This window comes from Wasmannia auropunctata, unplaced genomic scaffold, assembly GCF_000956235.1.
Source record: "Wasmannia auropunctata unplaced genomic scaffold, wasmannia.A_1.0 LD335972.1, whole genome shotgun sequence".
NCBI classification, from domain to species: Eukaryota; Metazoa; Arthropoda; class Insecta; order Hymenoptera; family Formicidae; genus Wasmannia; species Wasmannia auropunctata.
In genome coordinates this window covers 366,277-390,683 of record NW_012026918.1, presented here as the reverse complement: position 1 = coordinate 390,683, position 24,407 = coordinate 366,277, and the positions used below count along the sequence as shown (strand labels likewise).

The 24,407-nt window shown below is 38.3% G+C and overlaps 2 protein-coding genes across 7 annotated transcripts; both read left to right on the top strand.

Moving 5' to 3' along the window:
* The first annotated feature begins 375 nt into the window (after positions 1-375).
* LOC105454921 (facilitated trehalose transporter Tret1) lies at positions 376-13,013 on the top strand. Its single transcript, XM_011697900.1, has 5 exons — positions 376-2,780; positions 9,450-9,652; positions 10,025-10,438; positions 10,515-11,092; positions 11,455-13,013. The coding sequence occupies exons 1-5, from the start codon at positions 2,683-2,685 to the stop codon at positions 11,779-11,781; spliced, it is 1,620 nt and encodes a 539-aa protein (XP_011696202.1). The 5' UTR covers positions 376-2,682; the 3' UTR covers positions 11,782-13,013.
* Positions 13,014-14,710: 1,697 nt separating this feature from the next.
* LOC105454919 (ras-related protein Rab-3) lies at positions 14,711-22,958 on the top strand. Of its 6 annotated transcripts, XM_011697894.1 has the most exons (5): positions 18,824-19,396; positions 19,466-19,710; positions 21,173-21,385; positions 21,692-21,982; positions 22,542-22,958. In XM_011697894.1, exons 2-5 carry the CDS (start codon positions 19,576-19,578, stop codon positions 22,698-22,700), a joined length of 798 nt encoding a protein of 265 aa, XP_011696196.1. In that variant the 5' UTR covers positions 18,824-19,396; positions 19,466-19,575; the 3' UTR covers positions 22,701-22,958. The 6 variants fall into 6 exon arrangements, with proteins under 6 accessions (XP_011696200.1, XP_011696201.1, XP_011696198.1 ...); XM_011697898.1 differs by lacking the exons at positions 18,824-19,396; positions 19,466-19,710 and adding an exon at positions 14,711-14,799; XM_011697899.1 differs by lacking the exons at positions 18,824-19,396; positions 19,466-19,710 and adding an exon at positions 16,424-16,528.
* Positions 22,959-24,407: the final 1,449 nt, after the last annotated feature.

Below are 24,407 nucleotides of genomic sequence, written 5' to 3'. Positions count from 1 at the left end.
AAGGAAAACTACATTGCTCCACATCGGTAACATTAAAACATAATATTTCATAATGAGAGATTACATATTCACATAATATCTCAATCTCGGCGAAAAGTATATTTAAGAACTCCGACGAAATCCTTTGTGCAAACGCTGCTCTTGTAATTCAAAGAAACGTGCAATTAACATCTTCCAGAGTTATCTGTTCGCTCGGTGTCCCTCTGCCGTGTCCCTCTGCTCTCCGTCGCATCGACGGTCCTCGGTCGCGCATACCGCGGGTGTAATCACGACAAAATGATCGAGCACAAAGAGAAGGGAGGCAGGAGAGGTCGTACGCGTAATGCGCGCGTACGTATGTAACGTACCTATATTCGCCTACAACCTCTGTTAGGAGGAAGGCATCAGGTGTCGAAGGAGGGAGCTCAAAATCGAAAGTGCAGCTAGCTCGTGGCTTTCGCGCCGCGCGACGTTTAGTCTGTCGCGGCGGCCCGATCTAATGTAAACCGGCAATCCTCTACCCGGGCTCTCTAACGCTTTCTACTTCGCGATTTCTCCTCGTGGTTCTATTCCGGAGATCTCTGTCGCGACAGAGAAGCGAATACTAAATCACCTCCGCAACGAGACCTCCCCCGTGCATTTCTTCTTTCTTCCTCTTTCTCTTCCTTGCGATCCGGGGATTGGCCGAGAAAAAAATGTAAGAGAGACTTGCTTCTGTACTGTTAGAAAAGGGAGAAGAAATTGGGAGATACTTTTACAGCTTGCCATTGCGAAAAACGTTGAGTAAGAAGATTTTGATAAATGAGCAAACGTGTGTGGAAATAGAAGAAAGTGTGACGTTCGATTGAAAAAATTTTTGCACAAATTCAGGAAAGATATAGAGAGATACAATTCAATGTCTGACATAATTGGAAACTCGCTGAGAACTCATTAAACGAGTCGATTGCTTCGTTCAAGAGCAAACTGTACAATTACAAATTGATTTTATGAAAAAGATCTTTTATAATTCCCTTGTGACAATAATATCTTTTTAATAGCATTATACATCAAAGTCGTCGAGCTAGAAAAGACACGAAATTGAAAGTGGCAATTTTCTGTTCCGTTTTATGGCCCCACAAGAATGGTCCACAAGGATTTCTAACGAACCATAAAGTTTCTTTCCGACGGAAAAAGAAAATAAAGGCGATCAAGGCGAAGCAAGCAAATAAGTCGGTAAATATTGAAATATTAGCGCAGGCAGTAAAGAATAATGGCGAACATCATATACATGCAAGAGCAATTCAATTTGCGTTTAAACATGTAACAAAATGGAAAATTCCTGCAGTTATTACTTTTGCATCTGATAAACAAAGAATAAAATAAGAAATATCGTAACACGTAATCGAGTCCGTGGGAACGATTTGGATGCGATAATTCGTTAAATTATTCCATTTAATTTAATTTTTGAATCCCACAAAACGTTTTATATCTGACGAAGAACGTCGTCCTATCAAGAAGAAGCCGTTTCCGGTTTGATTAAGACAAAGCTGATCGACTTTCCGCAGAAGAAAAATTACGGGAGGATCGTCGATCGCTTCTGCCTACGAGACGCCTGCGATTCCCGATCAGGTGAGTGCAACGGGACTGATCTCAAGTAAAAAATAGTCGGAAAAAACCTGATTCGAGAAATTGATTGAGAGAAATTCATTCCTTTTTGGTCGGACACTTAATGCATTAATTCATTAATTTTTTTATGCGAATTCACTGGTGCCTTCATATACAGGGTGTTGCGGACAAACTTCATTTGCGAACTTTCCGTGGTGCTTGTAATCAATTTTTCTTCGGCAGAACTTTGACTGGGATTTCCATCTTTTTGCAAAACTTCGTAATTTTTAACTTAATGATTAAGCTTTTAATTAAAGTTCCAATAAACTAAGTTTCACTTGATATTAAATGAGGAATAAAAGTTTACCGTTAAGAAAAATTGGCACAAAAACCATTCATTTTTAATAATTTTTTTCATAATAATTATTTAATAATTTAAGAATTATTTTAATATGTGTATTTATTGAGAAAAAATATGTACTTTGAATTGCATGAGGAATTTATAAATGAAACTTGTCACGGGAAACTCTGTAAATCAACTTTTTTTCATGATTGAGTCACTTATTGTATTTCAATCGTGAATAACTAAGTAAAGTAAATTGAATGCAATGAAGTAATCAATAAATCATTAATTATACACGTGTTGACAGTCTCGTACATATCACGTCCTTAACGTCAATATTTTATTTCAAGCATTGTACCTGTAGTATAAATTTCTATCGGTCTTTTTTAACTATACTCATTTGCATTCGCCTTTAGCATATCTCAGATGCCAGATAACTGTATTCATCGCTTCTATGTATATTTTTCAAAATGACACGCTTATCAATTAATGCAAATGCGAATGCCAAGGCTGGGCGACGAGCCGAACATCGCTAAACTTGCTATGAACATCCGCTGTCGTAATAATTTGTAAAAAAGAAAGATCCGCTTGCGACTTGTCGCGCATCTACTCACCTGTTAGCCAGTAAGCGAGCTTCAGCCGATCGTACGCTGGGAACAAATGGTGGAGGACCGTAATTACGGCTTCGCATCTTCGCGATCGCGCAGGAATCTGACTGTATATTGTTTTACTACGAAAGAAGGCCATCATCAACGTATCGGCTGCATCGTCCTTCGATGTGCAAGACAGTCGGTATGCGTGAAGACGGAAAAATTGAGCCACGAGCCGGTCCGACCGAAATGGCAGCTTCTGAGCGCGTGGAGAATGGAAAGAGGTTTGTTCTATTTTTTCTTAATTTACTTTTCAACGATTCGCCGGATATCCCGGGTGAAAATTATGTTTCCTTTTTTATCCGCGATATAACATTATAAAGCTTTTTCTTCTGGTTATAAATATTTTAAGATCAATGTGAAGTAAATCAGAGATTTTTCTCTAAAGAAAAAAACTGCAAGTGTCTAGAATGGGAATCTACATAAAAATATAAATTTTTTAAACAATAAATTTATTCGTAAAAGTATGTACCTGTAGTATAAATTAAAGATACATACATAGAAGGGATGGGGCACTTTATTACTGGTCACGCAAATTCAAGAGATTCCTATAAATAGCACTTGCAATCCTTTTTTTTATCGGCCTTGGCTTATGGAACTTTGTTCAACGGTAAATAATTGGAGGAATATAGCGCTTAATGAGTCTTTTTCATATCAAGCATTCAATTATGTAAAAACGTTTTGCAAGGAAGTATCGGTAATCGTAAGAGATTTTTTTTTGGTAAAACTCCATTATTATTCCTTTAATTTAAAAAAACTATGTATAAATTTATGTCACTTAATCCAATACAATGTTTCTTTTTTTTTTTTAAACGATATATTCCCAGCGATACTGTCAGAGTCAGTCAATATATCAGGTAGCCTCTTATAATTTATAGCACATCAAATTGATGCTCATAGCTAAATAGGTCGATCTTATTCATATCGCATTTGCATTACATGACAGTTTTAATGCAAATATTCCGGATGTATTGAAGGAACTCGACGCTAATGCTATGCAAACGAAAACAAACCCGAGAGCCCGAGAGTTCATTACTCAAAACTATGGTTTACCGACTTTCATGGCGATGCCGAGCCGCGATCACGAGCGCGAGCACACATACACACACACACACACACACACGTGAATGCATCGGCCTTCAGGTGACGGATCTAAAGAATTAAAAATATATAATGTCCAAGGTGTCGGTGCCGCATCTAATTGGTTTTCAGAAGAACCTTAGGGGACTGCAGTAAAAAACCGCGTCAATGACATAATTTCACGAGTTTCCGCGAGACCGAATACGTGTATTCGGCCGCACAATCGTTTCTCTTTATCGAACGAATTAAGTACGACGTAGCAACAAGGCTAATGAGCGATAAGTAGCTTTTATCATCCTACATTTGATTAACAAATTTTCGTAGACGCACGTCAAAATTTGATATGTTGATTTAAATTGACAATTTATAGTGGAATTCGTTGTTCCGTGATCGCGATGTATCACGGCGATGTGATAGCCACGACAATTGTTACCCAGAAAAATTACGCCGAATATAAATGAAAAACGTGCGTATGTTTGTTTACGTACATGCTATAGCATAGGAATTTCCAAAGTATGGATCGCAAGTGTTTGCCATTTTCAAGTGGGTCGCGTTCCACAAAAGTTTGGAAAGTCCTGATGTAACAGTTAAATTTATGTTTGCTGAATATTATTCATTTTATTTGTAATCCAGTTACCAATTTCATTCGAAAGACAGTTTAAGTGTAATTTTATCCATCAGATAAATGTTCCAATATCTTTTATTAATTAATCCACAATTAATTGATAAAAAGAGTAAAAAAACAAATTTATATACATAAAATATTAACAAAAATGGCAAAAAATTAAAAGCAAACAGTTGTCGAGACTTCATAAGTCCGATACATATAGTAATCAAGTTAACATCCGCTTATTAACTTTTATGGATGCTCCAAGATTGAGTTTACACTGTACGCTTGTGTGATAAACTTTATATACTTCTTTATCTGTGTTTTTTTACGTCAGAACAAAGACGGTATTCTAAACTCATTTGACAAATATACCTAAACTTGCAGACTGAGGTGAAACTGCAGGACATTAAGAAAATTACAGGAAGTAAGATATTATTGAATTGTCAGCTGCTTCATCATCCCCAACAAACTCTGTCTTTTTCGTTCTCACGACACCTAAATTATTATGCGTGTCGCGGTTGCTTATATAATCCACATATTATATATTTAGCATACGAACAAAGGCCGCATATGGCTCGATCGTCAGGCATTATTCTCATAAATTTTGCGATTAAAGAAAGGAAATAAAAATAAAAGATATTCTTTTCAATTCGATACAGCTGCCATATATATATCTCATAGAGAAGAATATTTCCTAATTAAGGAAGCTTTGCAAAATACCAAAAGTGTCGGTGCATTTTCCTCGTTCTGTTTGAGATTCTAAGTTTCCGAAGATCTCGGATTTCATCCGCTGATTTTACATTGTTAAGTTCCAATCGCGATGACCGATAAGCAAAACGCAGTTCACTTATTACAGATCGATATAGGATTAGATAATAAAGATGTAAATTAAAATCCGGGATAGAGATGCAAATATATGTATAAATCGCGTCTCGTTGAGAGATCAGAGAGGTCAAAGAGAGATGTGATCGCGCGTCTCGTGCCACGTGTACGCGTGACAGCGACAGACGCCCTGTCTATAGATACACGAGCCGTTCAGTTGAGTCCAGATACTATTACCAAATCTCAATAGTGTTTGAAATCGATCTAGATTATATTGGATTCAATCGATAATTCGAGATCTATTGCAAAAAAGTGTTTTTAGATTTACTTTCTATGCAGCTTTCTATATGAACAGAGATAACGTAAAATCCGTGAATATACAAATATTTTTAAAATCTTATTTTTTCAACTACAGATTTTAACTCGGGCGCGATGCATCGCGAATCAAAAGCCATTAATTCCAAAGACTAAAAATTCGAGACTAATTATCCTAACGACAATTGCTGTTAAGTAATATAAAAATATACAGCAGACTGCTGTAATCCCCTATATTTACGAATGGGTCACCGACCGACAATCGTATTGTATTAATGCCGCCTTCGTGCAATTAATTAACATCCTGCGCGTCAATCAAAGCCCCCTGCGAGACGGAGCTAGCTTTGCATACGATTAGATGTACGGCGAGAGAGACTGAGAAAGCTCATTAATATAATAATCGCTTTAGCAATATCGCACTACGAGCCGCCGAAACGGCGAGGCGGCGAGGCGACTAACGTCGTGGAAAGCCTTGACCCAGCGCGTTCAGATATCCCGGAAAACCGCACTTTTGCAGACTTACAGCTTGGCCACTGTGCGACACGTAACGACACGTAATGCGTAATGACGGTAGTAATCGGCGCGGTGATCTAAGATAATATCTTCACTCGACTATGATATTTCACGGCGCTTCTCCGTTTTTAAGAAATTAATTGACAGGCTGCAATACAGCTGGAAATGTATAGTAGAAACATCACGACGATGTTATCTGCGAGAAGAAGGACGCGGAGCAAAATATTCACCACGTATTTCTCACGTATTTTATGAATATTCATGTAAATCTCACTCGTAGATCGTTCAAATCTCGCAGAATTTTTCCAGTGGAAAAAAAGGGACGTAGCACGTTGCATAATACATATATAGAATTTCTGAAAATACAATAGAGCCGACCGAATTAATGAAATGACGTAAGGGATATGAGCGAGTTTTCGCGTAATTTGCTCGATGCCGACAAACATTTCGAAATAAAAAGAATACGTTTCTATCCTTTAAAAGTAAACATTATGCAAACATTCGAATAATAGAGCATCCGGATAGTGGCTCATTCAAATAATGGAACTTCGAACTAACAGGCGTTCTATTATATCTTGATATTCTTTGTCGCGATAAAATAAATCGCAAAATAGTGACAGATTAAGTCACTTACCGAGACTCGAGCGATCCACGTAGCGAGTCCTTATAATCTTTTGATAAAATCTCATATAATTAATGGCTTTAGGGCAATAAATGTCCCACAGAAGCGGAATGGCATTAAACTCGACGCATGTTACAAGCATGCGAAGGACATTCGGCCGGCATATTTCATGCATAATCAAAATCACATCAGGGTTTGATTACAAACGTAAACATCGCTAAGTACAGATTAGTAATAAGTCCTTCGACAGGCACAATTCAACACGATAAGCGGTATTTTCAGTCGACAATTTCATAACTTAGATGACGAATCTGTTTTTTTTTAATCCTATCTACGTTTTTATTTTTCAAAGAAACAAAATTTAAATTTAAGATCATAAAGGCATAATAATAATTAAAGTTGCAGTGATGATTGACTTAAAGAATTAAAAAGTCGTCTTTAATTCTAAATGACTTTTTAATTCTTGACGTCAATCATCTCTGCAACTTCAATTATTATTATAATATAATTATATATAGTAAAAAAATAGCAACAATTATTTTTAAAAATTAGAAATTATATTAGAAGAATATTTGCAAGTATTGTCTGAGTATTTTCAAACGTATTCTGCGAGTCTGTACGCGTCTTCGTACTTTCCGGTGCTATAACTAAAAAAAAATGTGAAGGGTATACGAGAATTCTTATTACGTGGGAAAGGGCAATGGATACATTTGTGCGACCGAGCAGGTGGAAAAGGGGATTGCGTTACATGATTGGAGATGTTACATCATCGCTGGGCTCGTTTCATTCAGAATGAGAGAACGGCGCGTACTTAGTGAGCGACACACTTTGGCCCAAAGCCCGCGATGCCAACGCATCGGTATTCGCGAGCCTGCGGATTCGCCGCCGAGCATAAAATGAGAAAAAAACGACGATATAAGGTGAAACACGGACTTATTTCCGTGAGATACGAGCTGGGGAACGTTAAAAAATGCATCTACATTCGTCTAACCGCGACCTCGCGTAAATAACTCATTCATACTAATCGTTCGCATTGTTCGCCGGCGTTTCGCGTAATGCTCGTTGTAACGATTTTAAACCGGCACCGATTCAACACAAAAGGCGCCTCAACCTAACCATTGCGCTTATGTAATTGCGCGCCTTCTCGCACGTTTGCGCAATACAATATATGTGGATCATCGCAAACCGGTTCTTTCTCTCTTTCTCCTGTCGCAAACATTCTTACGGGATCGTGAAATTATTTTAATCTCATCAACGTACGAAGAACGAATTTCCTTTTAATTTCTTTTCATGTACAGTTTTAAGGATATTCTGTTCCAATTCATTTGAGTAGCTTTCTAATCATTTTTATATTTTATAGAAGATTCTAAATTCTCTATTTTTTTCGTAGAATAATAAATAGAAAGAAAGTCAATCCTCGAGATATCTTCTAGCGAAAAAATTATTGACGAATTTTTCGTTTTTAATTTATTTACGAAACTTTTTCATAAACTTCATTAATTACAATAAAAAATATTTATGTGGCATTTGTATGACAAAATTATTCAGATATTTTAATGCGTGGCTCGAGAAAACAGGCTATTGGCACTTGAAAACTGAATCTATAAGCCGGATAAATTGTTGCCGAAAGCAAAATGATTACGTCAAGTGAAAGGTCTTGTAAATGGATCGCCGATTATGCTTTAATGATGTGGAAGAATTGCGTTTCATTGAACTCGTGTATACTTTCCTTCAGTGCATAAATGTCCTACTTTCATTTTATATTGATTTATATTAGTAGATACACGTTGTATTCTACGTGATATTATCTTATCTTTATTTATATTAAAATTAGATATTCTCTTAAATAATTTATAAATTATATATTTTTAAAATATAAACTTTTTAGTTAGATTTAATAAGTGCCCTAAATGATAATACTATATTTTAATAGTAATATTTGTAACAAGTTAAAAAAATTTATATTTTTTTTTCCCTGTTCATTTGATTATGAAACGTGCGTTTAATCGTCCTCTAAATGAGAAAAATTATTCACGTATCACGAATATGTGGAACTCCTTCCACCTTGTCCACAATCCATTTAAGACCCTTCATTTGACTGATTGAGAATTCAATGTAGTGCATGTAGGCCTTTGAAGATGTGTCGAGCATAGTAATTCTCAAGGTCTACAAATGCATCAAATAGCTACTAGTTCTAGAAGATGTTATTTAAGACGGACACTTGTCCATTTCTGTCAAAAGTAGGATTACATCAAATGTCCCATTAATAAATTTAATGCGCATTAATAAACAATACGATGGAATTAATATTTGCAAAATTATATTAATCTTTTATGAATCAGCATGATTACTATGTTCTTTTTGCGGTTATTAATCTTCCTCCAAGAAACAAATCTATTATTATAATACGATCTCCTTGATCTCGCGCGCGATAATCGGTTTGATTAGTCATTTACTATAAGAATTAGGAGCAGATATTTTCTGTTAATAATACAATGTATATTTCTTATTTCATAATTCACTTTAAATATAATAATGATAATGGAATATCCTAAATAATTAATGGGCTAACTATATGTTTTGTCTGCTATATATAAAAATTCTTATTAATTATATAGTTATAGTATAACACTTAAAATCGGCATTTATAAAAGAATTTAAGAAAGAATTTAAAACATTTTGCACAAGAGAAAAATATATAATAAAAATATTTAAGTTAAATACATTACAAAAAATTAAAGTAATAATTATTAATTAATAATTTAATACGTATAGAAAAAAAGAGATTTTAATATTTATTAATTTTATTTTTAGTTATAATGTATATTTAATATATTTAACGTAAAGCGTTAAAAGGGTCAAGCATTAAATTCATCGTTGCGCTTGCAATAAAACGTAGCCTGTATAAGTATTTTTTCTCTGCTATTGTAGGAACGATGACAAAACATCAGTCACGGAGGAAGTGTATATTTCCAAACTTCGACAAGCAGTACCACAGTGTTGCGCAGTCAGCGCTAAAAATTTGCTCTTAATTACTTTCGGTACAACCTTGGGATTTTCAACTATTCTTATCCCAGCGTTGCAGAAGGAGGATGCGGACATCAAAGTCACGCTAGAGGAATTAACATGGATCAGTAAATAAACATGGATCATTTATAAATATAGCGCGTTAAGAGAATGCGACATAGAATTATCTTATTAAAAAATCTTATTAAAAAATTTTGCTTTAAAATGGATAGAATTTTTCTGTCAGATCTCCTACATTCTTCTTATAAAACTCTTTCCGTGACACTTAAGTTTGTATCGATCAAATTTTATGGCAAAAGTTGTAATATTCGCCGTATTATAAATTACCTTAATATTATTATTTAAATTATTACTTTTAATTATCAATTTATTATATATAGTTTATAGTTTAACTGGATTTCAGATAATAGTTTTATTGCATCTATATCGATAATTATCGTTATCTGCATTGTCTTCATTGTTAAAATATCCTTTTCCAGGCAGCCTGAATTTATTCCTCGTGCCGATCGGCTGCTTGGCCAGCGGACCGCTGTCGCAATATCTAGGCAGGAAACGAACGATGATGCTGGCGAATATACCGTTCGTGTTGGCCTGGCTAATCTTTTACTACGCAACCAATCCCGGGATGCTGCTCGCGGCGCTCGCGATGACGGGCCTGACGGGCGGCCTCCTCGAGGGCCCGGTTATAACATACGTCGCCGAGGTGACGCAGCCCTACCTACGCGGGATGCTCTCCGCGACTTCCTCGATGGCGGTGATCCTGGGTGTCTTCACGCAAATGCTGAGCGGCAGTTTGGTCCACTGGCGAACGGTGGCGTTGATCAATCTGATTTATCCGGTTCTCTGCTTCCTCGCTCTGTGCTTGGTGCCCGAGAGCCCGCACTGGCTCGCCGGTAGGTGGTCGTCAATCGAAATATTCATTTACTGTAACTGTTACTGCAAATGATGCGGAAAATTGATCCCTTCCAGTTAAGGGTCGTCTGAAGGAATCTAAACGCGCGCTTGGTTGGCTGCGGGGCTGGGTGGGTCCGTCGCAGGTGCACAATGAATTCGAGGCGCTGCGCGTGGCGATTCAGAAGCCGACCGATAACGCCGACTCCGACAAGGAGGAGGTCTGGCGAGCCTATACGAAACGAACATTCTACCTGCCTTTCATTCTGGTCAGCGCAGGCTTCTTCATCAGTAACTTCGGCGGCCTGACGACCCTGCAGACCTTCGCCGTCGTGATATTCGCCAAGCTGAACGCGCCGATCGACAAGTACACGGCCACGGTGTTCCTGGGCGTCGCCCAGTTGATCGGCATCACGCTCTGCGTGCTGACGATCCACCTCATAGGGAAACGCAGGCTGACCTTCCTGTCGGTCGGCGGTACCGGTTTGTGCTTCCTCACCACCGCCGTCTACGGCTATCTGAACGACGCGGGTATCTTGGACGGGGTCAGGTACAGCTGGATACCGACTACCTTCATGATAGGCGCCGCTTTCATGGCAAGCATGGGCATCAGGACGCTGCCTTGGATCCTCGCGGGCGAGGTTTTCCCCCCGAAAGTGCGTGTATTCTACACGATATTCTCTCCTTTGGTCTCAATCTCTTGAGCTCATTTAAATTTTGTTTACGAACTTAATCGCCAAACTACGTATCTTCTATTAATCTAAAATTTTTTGCTTTAAAATACAGATCAATATTTTTTGTACCTGTCAGGTTTCCTTCTGTATTCTTCTTATAAAACTCTTTCTGCGACATTTGTATCAATATGGCAAAAGTTGTATTCGCCGTTATTACGACAAGTCGATCGATTTTTCGAAAAACGGAAACTGCATTATTATTGAAATGCTTAAAAAATTTTCTTCTTTTTATATTTATACATTTATTCTTCGTGTTTTCAAAACGATTTCGAATTTGTCATCAGGTACGCAGCAGCGCGACCGGCGCGGCCGGCATGATCGCCTACATTTTGGCGTCGATCGCGAACAAAACCTTCCTCTACATGATGAACAGCATGTCACTGCCCGGCACGAATTTCTTCTACTCGCTCATCAATCTCGTCGGCCTGTGTCTGCTGTACGTGATATTGCCCGAGACCGAGGGTAGGACCTTGCGAGAAATCGAGGAGCATTACGCCGGCATACAGAATCTGAAGGATCGGCCGCGGAAGGAGCAGCAGGCCACCAAAGAGAAATGGGCGGTCACGAATCCGGCGATCGTGTACGACGAGAGCACCGAGAGTAAATTGTGAATCGAAAATCGGCTGGAAGCTTCGCGTGTTAAACCACCGCCATTATTAACTATTGCATTTCGAGCTCTCTTTGCGCGATAAAAAATTATCTCGAGTATTCCATATATAACATGTTATGATATGACATGTTACATTTTAAATTATGCCGAGGGAATTACACAGTTCTCTATACATTTACATGCTTGCAAGGTACTATAACTACACTTTTTTTTTAATGGAGCTATGTAATTGCGGTAATATTTATACTTGCGGTCTGTTTACGTATATAATTCCGGCAGCAGTATACAATTAAGTGCGTGTGACAGCGCTGTTTACTCTGCCACTTAATGCGATGTCGGAGGAAAAGACTTATCGCATAAAAAAAAACTGGATTTCGTAATTGACACAAGGCAACACGCAATGAAAAGCATAATCGATCGAGATGGAGATTATTTGATTGACGTTCGTATTTGATCGTCTATTCAACGCAAGGGGGAAGAACAAGACCGCAAGCAGTAAATCAAATGAGATTTTCCAGGAAAATTTCCGGGAAGAGATTAATAAAGAACCAATACGTTAGGAAATAATATTTCTATTTATTATTTTATATTATTTAAAAGAGAGACGCGGTTGCCATAAAGCGCCACTGGTATCACAACTGATATTACTGCTGTCTAATCTTTAATTAGAAACGGAGAAGCTGATTTCTCGATTCTAAATCGGTCTTGCAATTAGTTTTTATTCCCAAAATATCAATTTTGCCATATAAATAAAATTAAATAAAAAAAAACGGGAAAAAAATGATTAAAAAATAAGTTTTTAAAGATTAGCAGAATACTCGACAGGCTTGTTTTGTTGATTTAAGATTCTTCGTTATTGCTTTTATATTTTTAGAGAAGCTTTTATATGTATTTTACTTTCGCATTTTTTTTATTGCGATTGGCTGTATTTACGTAGATTTAATAAAATAAAATCGAGAATATATAAGGGCTATAGAATTAAGCTTTAATATATTAACGAATACTGTCGCATATATCATTCTTCTCTGTGATGATGCAATAATTTTTAATTCTAATAAATGTAGAATATATATTTTTGATAAAGCGTAAAATCGTACACGACAGATACCATCATAGTTTTATAAGTAAATTTGAGTATCGCTTCCTAAATGATTTATACATTCTTGATCAAAAATTTTAAACAAATGAAAATGTATATATTAGACTTTACATTTTACAATTCGGTTCCTCTCTTTGGGTAATATGTAAAATATAATAAAGAATTTATATATAATCTACGTTATAAATTATTATTTCTTCTTAATAATTTTTAAATGTTCGATATGTTGCTTAATTATTATGTATTTACTTCATTAAATTAAAAATAATAAAAATACATGAGTACATGGATGTGTGTAAATGGTATGTAAATGTAGTGCTTGCAGTGTATTGAGTAGGATCCGTGAATTCGTTAAGCCCAAATGACTGTGCGAATCAGTCATCCCTGCGGGAGCATAAATTAATCGATAATTCCGTAATTATAGCCATCTAAGAATTGAAGCGTTGTATCAATTTAAATCAATATTGGCAATCATGAAAAGACTTGCCAGCCGACAGAAATATAGGAAAGCTCGTGGTTCTTCAATTTTACTATAGATGGAACACGTAGTCTTTTGTATTTAAGAGACACAGGTTGATTATTCATATGAATTTCACATTAAATATATGAGAGAAAAAACGAAAGAAATTCACTGCCCACATGAAATTTTAATAATAAAATGCTTTAATTTAAAATCAAGTTTTTTTAACGATAATTGTAATTCTTCCCTTTTTGATAATTATTAATTTTTTACATATATTTAATTAAAACATTAAATTAATATTCTTTTTCCAAAAAGAGAAAAAGAAAAAGCATTTAACTTGATTAAAATTTTTGATATGAAATAAATTTTCTGAAAATTATCGGATTAAATTATCAAATATCTACAAAAATTCATCAAATCATCTAACTGTTTGATCTGAAACCAAAGGCTATCGATCATCTATTAAGTCCTTCACTTTTTTCTTTATGATAACAAATTTTTTTAAATAACAGATTGAAAGGAAAAGATAAAGATATAGATTAAAAACACAATCTCTCACAGATTAAAAATTTAAAAAAATCTCTTCGAGTTCATGTTTGCCAATGTTGGGTAACATTGAATAGATTTTTTTAAAGCTTTTTAACTATAGAATATCTGTACGTACAAAATCTCAATTAAAATTGAGAGATTTTCTTCAGTTGGAAAAAAAATATCTGAAGAAACTGACGTAATAATCATTGGCGCCGCGATCAATTTGCGAAATTTCGCGCAGAATCGAGCGGACTGGAAGTCGCTGAAAGTCATTCGAGGCGAGATATCCACGGGGCATCCCCCGGATCAACAAGTGTTCTCTCTCTCCCCCGGCGAGCGTGTGCTTTCTATTCACGATTATATTGATGTCAGTCGGGGTTGGCTGGTGGCGCAGGCGCGGAACTTTCCCCCCCGGATCGGGCCGACGTCGGGCGGGGGTCGTACGAAATGGTCGATATTTTAGCTATAGCCAAGCGGGTGGTCTAACGGTGCGCGAGACGCCTCAACGAGATCGGGCAGTCCAGTCTCCGTATATTCGCTGTTACGAAATAAACTCCCCCTGTCGTGTGCCCGTCAGTGCTTGGTCGGTGGTGCGAGACCTCGCGAGAGCGGCGTTGTCCACAACGAGAGAGGGATAGTATCCCCCGCGCTTGGCCGCCCCCGTCGTCACACGTCCCCCTCCCTCGCGGATCCCCCTCGTGCGTTAAATATTAATCGATCGGCAGCCGAGCGCAGCGCAGCGCGTGGTGCATCTCACCGTTTCGTCGTCGCTCATCTCTCACGTCGCAGCCGAGAACAGCCGACGGCGAAAAATCCGTGCGGGGATTTTCCCACGTCGACCGATCCACACCACAGCGAGGAGCGATCCGTCGTTCGCAAGGGGAGAGACAGCCTCCTTCCCCATCCCCAGGGAGTGACTCTTCCAGGTGACACCTCGTGGCCTCACTCACCCCGTCGTTCGCGAATCGTTATAGGAAACTCAGGAACTTCGCGAAAGAGGCTTTCCTCGCGGAAAGTAAACGCGTCGATAGCTTGCTTATTGATTTCTCTTCATCTACCTCTCTCTCTCTCTCTCTTTCTCTTGCTCCTGTGCTCTCCCTTTCTCTCACGCTCTCCTGGTCTCTCGCGTGGCCTCTGCCTATCTCTCTGTCATTTTAAATTATTTCCCCGTTTCTGAATATTTGTCTCATATTCGCCCTTTCTTCTTTTAATTTTACGTAAAAATGCAAAAGAGTACGCAGATTGGAACGTCATCACCTGTCTATTTTGTGCCTGTCCTCCTCTCTTTCTTTTTTCCTCTATATTTTTTTTAATCGTCCAAGTCTTTCTTGTTCGTGTGTTATCCCACAGCTTGTGAAAAGCCTGGCCCAATATATAAGCGGCGATAAAGTCCTCCTCTCTCCCGTTCTCTCCTTCCCGCTTTCATGCCAGCCGTCAAAACTGCGGGCACGATCGCCTGGCCTTTCATTCACTCGGGCTCACTTTCTGCGTTTCATGCGACACCGTAGAGTCGTTGTGACGTAGGCGACCACGCTCCGGCCTCTTCCGATCAATTCCTCGTTCGACCATTTATCCGTTTCACGTCACCTCCGCCCCGCATTGTTCATCCACGGCGCCTAAGATTTCCGTCCTGCATCGTGAATATCTTTCGCGCGACTTTTTTCATTAATCGTCGGAAGCTTAAGAGGCGAAAAATAGAGGAGCAGGCCGATAAGTTAGCTCGCTGTCGTGCAACACCCAGCTGAGTGTATCAGCCCTCCGTATAATCGGGCGCGATAACTTTCGGAGTGATTTTCCTAGATCTTCCTCGCGAGCGAATAATTATTAATCTTTTCCTAGTGTTAAGAACACCATAACTAATCAGTATAAATTTAAAGCTTAGCTTGTCTTTAGACGAATAGTAAATTCATAAATTAAAGTAAAATGCTATTTTACACAATAATTTTACACAAATCTATCAAAATATGTGGTCATCACGCGTTATATAAGATGTTTTATCTTATTTTTTGTATAAATTAAATTTAAGCTTGTATCTCAATTAGATCACCCTTCTACCTTCTAATTATTTTAACAGTTATCGAAGTTTAACTGTACCAAGTTGCTAATTTGTCGAAGGGATCGACCCTAATGATCTGACAGGGTGGAAAGCCATCGCGACCATAGTCAGCTGAACGTCTCGAAGGGATTAATTACTCGCGCCCGACTCGTAGGCGCGCCGCCGCGTCGCGCCGCGCCGGGCGGCTGTTCAAAGACTTCGCTTCTTTATACGCTAACGCGCGTGCCTCTGACGTAAACGGAGGCTCCATCTTCCGTCGCCGTTCATTCTACGGATGCACTGAAATCGAAACTACGTAACTACGGGACGGGCGAGAGTGCGAGAGCACGGAAGAGAGCGTGGGCGGGCGGGCGATCGAGGGGGGGGGTACGACAATCGATTTGCCTCCGAAAATATTTGCTCCCTCGCCGCCGCGCCGTTGGAAATCAATGGAATCGAGCGTGGCCGACGGATCGGACGATTACGCATCAACTGTCGGAAGGCGCGACAGTTGCGATCCGATCCTCGCCTCGAATCGAGTTGTTGCAAGTCGTACACGAGAGCAGAGAAGAGAGATCAAAGGAGATTCCCCTTCTTTCCATCCTCAAATCCGACTCCATGTAAATTCCAATTTCAAATCTTATTTATTATTACTGTTAAACTACGTTCCATCATGCATCTCACTATAGTTATCATATGTTATCGTATCTTACGGTATATTAGCGCGGATTTCAATGAGCCTTTAAACGAAAATACTCGGTAAAATCTGGGACTCAACCAACCAGAAGTAGGATATCGAGTAAAGATCCCGACCCCAGTGAAATACACCATGCTACCAACCGCGATGTATTCCTGCAAAATTGATATAACTGAAACTGTAATTTCGAGCGAAAACGAAGTTGCCACGAAGTTGCCAAGAAGAAATGGACTTGTCCCGTCGTCGCCGCCGCCGCCGTCGTCGTCGTCGTCGTCGTCATCGTGCCATCGATTTCCGTATCTACTTGACCTCCGTAGAACGCGCGTCGCCTCAATCATCATCTGTCCACCGAGACACTCAATTACCTTCCACCATCCGTCACGGAAATCGTCGTAACACTGTACAACAATGCTCGCAGGTGGTAGCGCGCGGTACCTGCACTTTTCTCCTTTTTTTTTACGAGAACCGACCGTTGTTAACGTTGACATGACATACGGCGCCGATATCGTTATCGCACACGGAAAACCTTGTCCTACTTTTTCCTTTAACCGTGCCGTACGTGTAATACGCGCTCGGAGCGTGTGTGAGTGCGTGACGCAATCTTCCGGATGAGATTTTATCCTCTCCCTTTTACGCCTCCTCGCAAAATAATTACATGCAGTGCTCTCTGTGTAATTGTCGCGGTCATGTTGTCTTGATTGTGTCCGTTTAACGCGTTCACAACTCCGTGCAGTAATATATATATATGCGCATATATACGCGCAACGCTCTGAAGACACACGAGAATCCCCCCCGCGAGTCATCTGTGCTTCGAGTTCCTCCTTATCGAGAATGTCGAGATGCTAATAATGTTTCAGTCATATGTAAGCGAAATTTTCAAGTGTCAAATAATATTAAATTTGGTGAAAAAAATTAAATACAAAACTCAGTTTTAATGAAACTGCTCTTTTAAAAAGAAATTCATTGCAGTTAAGTTTTAAATAACATTTTCTAAGATATCAAACGGTCTAAATTGAAAAATCATGAAGGAAGATGAGAAACTTCTATCAAAATTTTCATTAAGAAAAAAAAATCTCAAATTCAATCAAACTTTAAATCGAATCGATTTTGTCCTCAAAGATGTTCTTCATTCTCTTTCATAATAGAACTTTGTGTAAACTTTGTGTAAAGATCTCTATGGGTTTTTGTCGGCAAAAGTGCAGAGGTCGTATATTTTTTTTTTACTTTTGAAGTTTTGTATGGCGAATCAAGCGCGAAATCGATAGGAACCTGCTACCGGATCTAAAAGTCCCTCGGCTCGCCCTCGGTTTTACATTCGTGTAAGCGAGTATTTATAGCTCTCGATCCACCGATTTATTTCCAACCGCGAGTATAGCCACGTTACTTTTGACGAGTTCGGTAATCGATGAACTACAAGAAATTTCTTCTTTTGCATTTAATCGCGAGGATGGTTATTTTTGCGACGAGAGAGAGAAAGAAAGAGAGAAAAGAGAGAGAGAGAGAGAGAGAGAGGACAAACTGCGACGAAAGGTGATACCTCCGTTAATTACTGTCACGCTGAATAGATTAGATGCTATTTTGTTAAAATGAAATTTCCCTCTTCTTGTAAAGGTTTAGACTATTTTCGTAACACATCATTTAGCACGCGCGAGTTCCGAGAAGAACGCCGAGAAATATTGTAAAGTAAAAATGTTATATCGCGTATACATTTAAAAATTTTACGAAACATGCACGTTCGTTATTTTTTATATATGTTATTTTTATAGAATATAAGATATCAACGTTTTCCTTGATAGTCTTCAACATAATTAAGTTGTTGCTTTAAATCTAATATGTTTCAATAATGTAATAATATTCAGAATATCTTTATTCTGACCTGAAATTGAATTTCCCTTAACAAGAAGTTAAATAGTTTTCTAAAATAATTACAGACTATTAGAAATTCAATAATTCCCTAAATTGATCTCTAGCAGAACGTAAATTCGATATAAATTCGAGTAAATTTTTATTTTAATACCTTTATCTAATTAAGAAAAAATATCAACGTTACTTAATATATGAAATATACGCATATAAAACAAGTACATGTGTTCGTTTAGAGTTCTTGAAAAAATTCCACAGATAATATATAGATCAGAATTTATTTACTTAACGCAACACTGAACAGTCAAACAACAGGAGTAAGCCAAGGCAACACGAACTCTGTTATACGCACCTGTGCGAACCGCAGACTATCGCTCGCAGCAGGTCCGATTATCGTCGTCGACACGTCGTGCGTGCGGAAGCAATACAGTGCAACGAGAAACGGAAGAAAGAACCGCGAATGTCGCCACGTCGTTATCCATTCGGGGCCAGTCTCGCTATTCGAGCCAAGCTCGAATAATTTCGCGATGCTGTTTACCGAGGCATATCGCGTGCATCTCACAGTAATTCCTTTACCATTCCTCTACACGTCCTCAAATTTCTCTCGGTCAATTAATTAAACGCGTCAAGTGAACGGAGAGGCAATATGTTATTGCATTTCGTGCCAAGATGGAAGAAACAGTGAATGTCCAAAAAAAGTGGTCGACAACAATCGACAATAATCGCACCGGCGATAAACATCTGCTGACCCGGAAGGAAGATTAAAGCAAAGCGGAGTGACAAACAAACATTTAGCATTCATTATTTAATAATTCTGAACCGAAACACAAACTGTTAAACGCTTAATGAAACAATTCTTTGAACAAGATTAGAGAGAGAGACTAGCGGTTGATGAGTTCTTAGCTAATGAGAAGCGATTAATACAACGGTAAATGAATTGCAAACAACAGAACGAGACTATAGAGATGACTGAAGTAAAATGACTAATAATTTGCAGTTAATGAAAAAAACTAGGGCGGAGACACACAGAAATCGATCTCGGGAAGTGATCAAAAGCTGTATAGTAAGGGAAGAGTGACGAGATAAAAGAAATCGATTGGGTGTCGCATGAGACGTTTGACGATGTCGAGGAGGTGCGAGAACGCGTCCCACGCGCCGGTTAAGGATTCCGTTTTCGAGCTACGCACGCGGATGGCCCGGATGCTGTCCATCGTGGAGATTACCTCGCAGAGGAATAATCCGGTATCGGAATATCGACTCGACACTGAGTATCCGTCGGCACGAGTTGCCGCTTTCGTCGAGCGAAGGGAGACTTAACGAAGGGAGAAAGCGCGCGAGAAAATTCAATGGACTTCACAACTGAGATTCATATGCGCGATAACATTGACGATATATAAATTCCATAATCGAGTGATTTAATTGAATTTTCCGCTTGTAATTTCACTTTGAGAGATTTATGAGAGTATATGATAGAGCGCGAAGTTGACCGACCGACCGAAAGAGCTATGAAACGCTAATAAAATTCCATTTTTTTTTGTATCCCCGTCAAAAAGTTTATTACGTTTTCTTAAAATTGAGAATCAAAGATATTATAACACATTCTGGGATTTAAAGCCTTTAAAAAAGACCAAAAAAGACTTTTAATCATTCAGAAAAGATTTTAAATGCCTTTTAAAGTTCTTCAAACCATTTATGATTCGGCGATACCTGTAAAAAGTACATATTGCGACTGCATTTTCGAGCGTTTTCAATTACATACAGTTCACAATTCTGCTTCGTCACAGTAACACGATCCAAAAAAGTATTGTAACTCGAATCTACCACAGTTTTTTATTTATCTGATATTTCGTTTCTGTTATAAACTCACAAAAGAGAAACTTTTAGGAAGAAAAACTGTTCGACAAACAATTCCCCTGGAAAAGTTTCAGTTTTGAAGCTACAATACTTTTTATTGGTATCGTTGAATTGATTCCAAAACTGACCCTCTGCGAGATACCGGAGAGTACAGCCGAATTTCCCCCGCGCGAGCTTCAAACTTTTCGATATTTTTATCCAACGTTTTCGTGAACGTGACCAAGCGATCCGATAAACCGTGATGAATTTCGCATCAGTAGTAAGCTCAACTACTGCACCAATCGAGCGCCTTCCTTTTGTTCATCTCGTCCCATATCGAGCAGTTTCATTACGTGCACAGCACGTGTGTGTAAAGCCAATCACGATACACAAGTCTCGTGTTCTTCCCTTCCTTTCATTCCGCCGATTCATAAAGTATTAAGAAACATTACGAAACATGTATAATATATTACTTTCGTAATTTCTCTAATTCTTAATCATTTAAATTCTGTATTATTTGAAAAAAAAAATGCTAATTTAATTTAATATTTAGCATTAATTTTATTCAGTCTTAATTGAATTTTCTCTTAGATTTTATTATGATAAATTTAATTTTAATATTTAACATTAATTTCACTTAGTCTTAATTGAATTTTCTCTTAGATTTTATTATGATAAATTTAATTTTAATATTTAACATTAATTTTACTTAGTTTTAATTGAATTTTCTCTTAGGTATTAAATTCAAAAATTAATAAAAATCCTTTCAGTTATAATTTTTCTTTATTCATGAATTCTTTTTATCTGCAGATCTAAAAATATAAAAATTTGAATTCATAATTTAAGCTAACACGAATAAATCCCTTCGCAGATGGCGCGTCAGGATGGCAGAGATGCCGCGGATCAAAACTTCGATTACATGTTCAAGCTGCTGATAATCGGCAACTCGTCCGTCGGCAAGACCTCCTTCCTCTTTCGATACGCGGACGATTCTTTTACTTCAGCTTTCGTGTCAACGGTAGGGATCGACTTTAAGGTGAAGACCGTCTTCAGACACGACAAAAGGGTCAAGTTACAAATCTGGGTCAGTATACAGTCGATGTATTATGCACGTGTAATATAATTTCCTGACGAAAAGCAGCCGCTATGCGCTGTAATATATCAACATGGACTTTTCAATATTCATATATGTATTAAAATAGAGGCCTGTCAGTAAAACGAGTAGACATTTCGGGTTATTTCTTACAATTGATATTTTAACAATATCCGTCTTATAAAATAATTTTATGAGAAAAATATCGCTGTATGCAGGAGCAACGCTCCGTGTGCGTGACTATATCCATTTATAATATAAAATTGGGGCGCTTATCAATCATTCCTCCTTTCGCAGGACACGGCGGGTCAGGAAAGATACAGGACGATCACGACGGCCTACTACAGAGGCGCGATGGGTTTCATCTTAATGTACGACATCACAAACGAGGAGTCCTTTAATTCAGTCCAGGATTGGGTCACGCAAATAAAGAACTACTCGTGGGACAACGCCCAAGTGATTCTCGTGGGCAACAAGTGCGACATGGAAGAGGAAAGGGTGATCAGCACCGAGAGGGGAAAACAGTTGGCGGAGCAGTTAGGGGTTCGATTCTTCGAGACCTCGGCCAAAGAGAACATCAACGTCAAGGTACGTGAATTCGTTAACCTCCGATCGATCAGCTTTTGATAAATAAAAAATATACATTTCGTATTTCTAAAAATATTGATAAATTAAATTAAGATTACATATGTATGCAGGAGGTGTTTCTTGAAATTTTTATTGCCTTCCTATTCGCATAAAGTTATATAAATAGTCATAACTATTGTCCAATTAGTAATTATCTAATTAATGACATTAATAAGTTTAATTAAACAACTCAAATATTCATAATAAAATTTTTAAAAGGTAGCATAGTATTATATTTTGTAGAAGTTTTGCTTTAAAATGTTAATTTCATTCCAAATCTGTCTGTTCATCAAGAAAGAGAGCTAATTTTTTTTACTTATTTCATATCTATGCACAAATCTATACACTAAAGGCAATATAAGAATTCGCAAGAGTTTTTAGACCTCGTTTCCAATCTCTGACACGTTTCCAATCTCGCTCTATTGTGTTTCGAAGTGAATGCGAACGCGAGGCATATCGATCCCGTCGATGTCGCGAGGTCACATAGATGATCGATCCTCTTTCTCTCTCGTTTCGGCAGGCGGTGTTCGAGCAGCTGGTGGACATAATATGCGACAAGATGAGCGAATCTCTGGACAATGATCCGAGCCTGATGGGGTCGGGCGGTATGGGTCAGACTAAGGGCCAGCGACTCACCGATCAGCCGACCAATCCAGCGAACGCTAACTGTAATTGCTAAAAAAATGCGACAACACGCAGAAAAGGGGGGGGGGGAGAAAAAACCGAGAGATCGTATTTTGTGCGTGTGTCTGCGCGCATGTGTGCACGTGTGTGTTAACGTGTGTTAGAAAAAGGGAAAGAGGAGAGAGAGAGAGAGAGAGAGAAAGAAAGAGAGCAGGAGAAAGTGTCGTGTGCGACGCTGGTGTGTTAACTAGTCCACTTACTTCGTCGCTCCCTCTCGTTATGTTATTTATTTCAAAAAAACTCGTCTTTCGTTCGCACCCGTTTTCTTTCACCCTTTCTCGGCGCGAGATGATATATATGAATAATGTACGCTCTATATATACATATATATACATATATTGTGATCATCGAGATGCGACCGAGTTAGCCAACGACTGTCAAACGAACGGTCGTGGCTCTCCTTTCGGTTGATCTGCTTGACGAGAGTCCGGAATGGACTCTCGACATAATTTCCGAAAGTTCAAATTTCCATGTTACAGACACACGCGGCAAATTGTCGCGTTTCCATTATCATAGATAATAAATGTCAATTGTAACGATCATATAAATTCACGCTCTCGTAAAAATTAATTACACTTAATTGGGGTTTGATCAACTCTTTATTTCCTATCGGAAACTGAGGCAAAAGAGGCAAACCGAGCCGAAGGAGGCAAAAGATCCAATTAAGTCGCGGTTAGCGTTAATCATCTAAAACGATCTTTGAAGTAATAAAAAAAAAGTTTCGCAAAGATAACCAATACATAATTTTTATAATATTTTTCTATCGGAAAAATCATAAATTTCACATTATGCTAAAATAATTGTTTTTTTTTTCTAATGATTATTTCATCTCAGAAGCATGCAAAAAAAATATGCTATTCCCATCGTGTCTGCGGCATTGAGATTTGAAAAAAAAAGGGAATGATGCACGTTTCAATTTTTTGTTAACGAACAGGAGAGTAGATAGCGCGAGGGGAAGAAATTGAACGAAGGTGCATTTTGTTTTGCGGTTGATAATGACGACGATCGTTATAGCAGGGACGATGTTGCTCACTCGATGTTTGGCACAGTAGGCTCACGCGAAAAGGGGAGTGACTCCGTGTCTCAAGAGTCCACGCATTAAGTAAGATACGCCCAGGAAAAAGTCTGACAATAAGCGTCAATCACTCGACAAAGAACTCCACGAATTCAAAATGCCGATCCATCAGAGAGACGTATGGCAGAGTCGAATTAACCCTTCGCGGCTCCTCCCGTCTGATTTCACGCGGGCAACGCAGATGACGTAAAATTCACGTTTTAATGTCGCTTCAAAGTTGCAATTGTAAGCTGTTTAGGAAAACATATTATTCAAGAGAGTATTTATATTTAAATAATGTCAGATATATTTAATATTTAGCGTTATTCTATAACAAAATTAGAGACGTTATCGCGGCAATAAAGGTTCGGCGACAAACGTAAGCGCGTTTAAAACGTTCACGGAGACCGGAGGAGTCGAAGGGTTAAACACAGAAGCGATGCGGTACGTGAGCACGATTTAATTTACGTTATTTGTCGTAACTGAAGCGGCGAATTTAAATAAATATAACGCTCAATCTATAATCGGATACTATAAACTCTAAAAAAAAAGTTCAAACATCGAAAATAAAGATATTTCAGCGACACGCTTTAAAAAAATTTTAAAGCAATGTGCCCATTTCTAAAAAATTTACGTCTTATTCCCTGA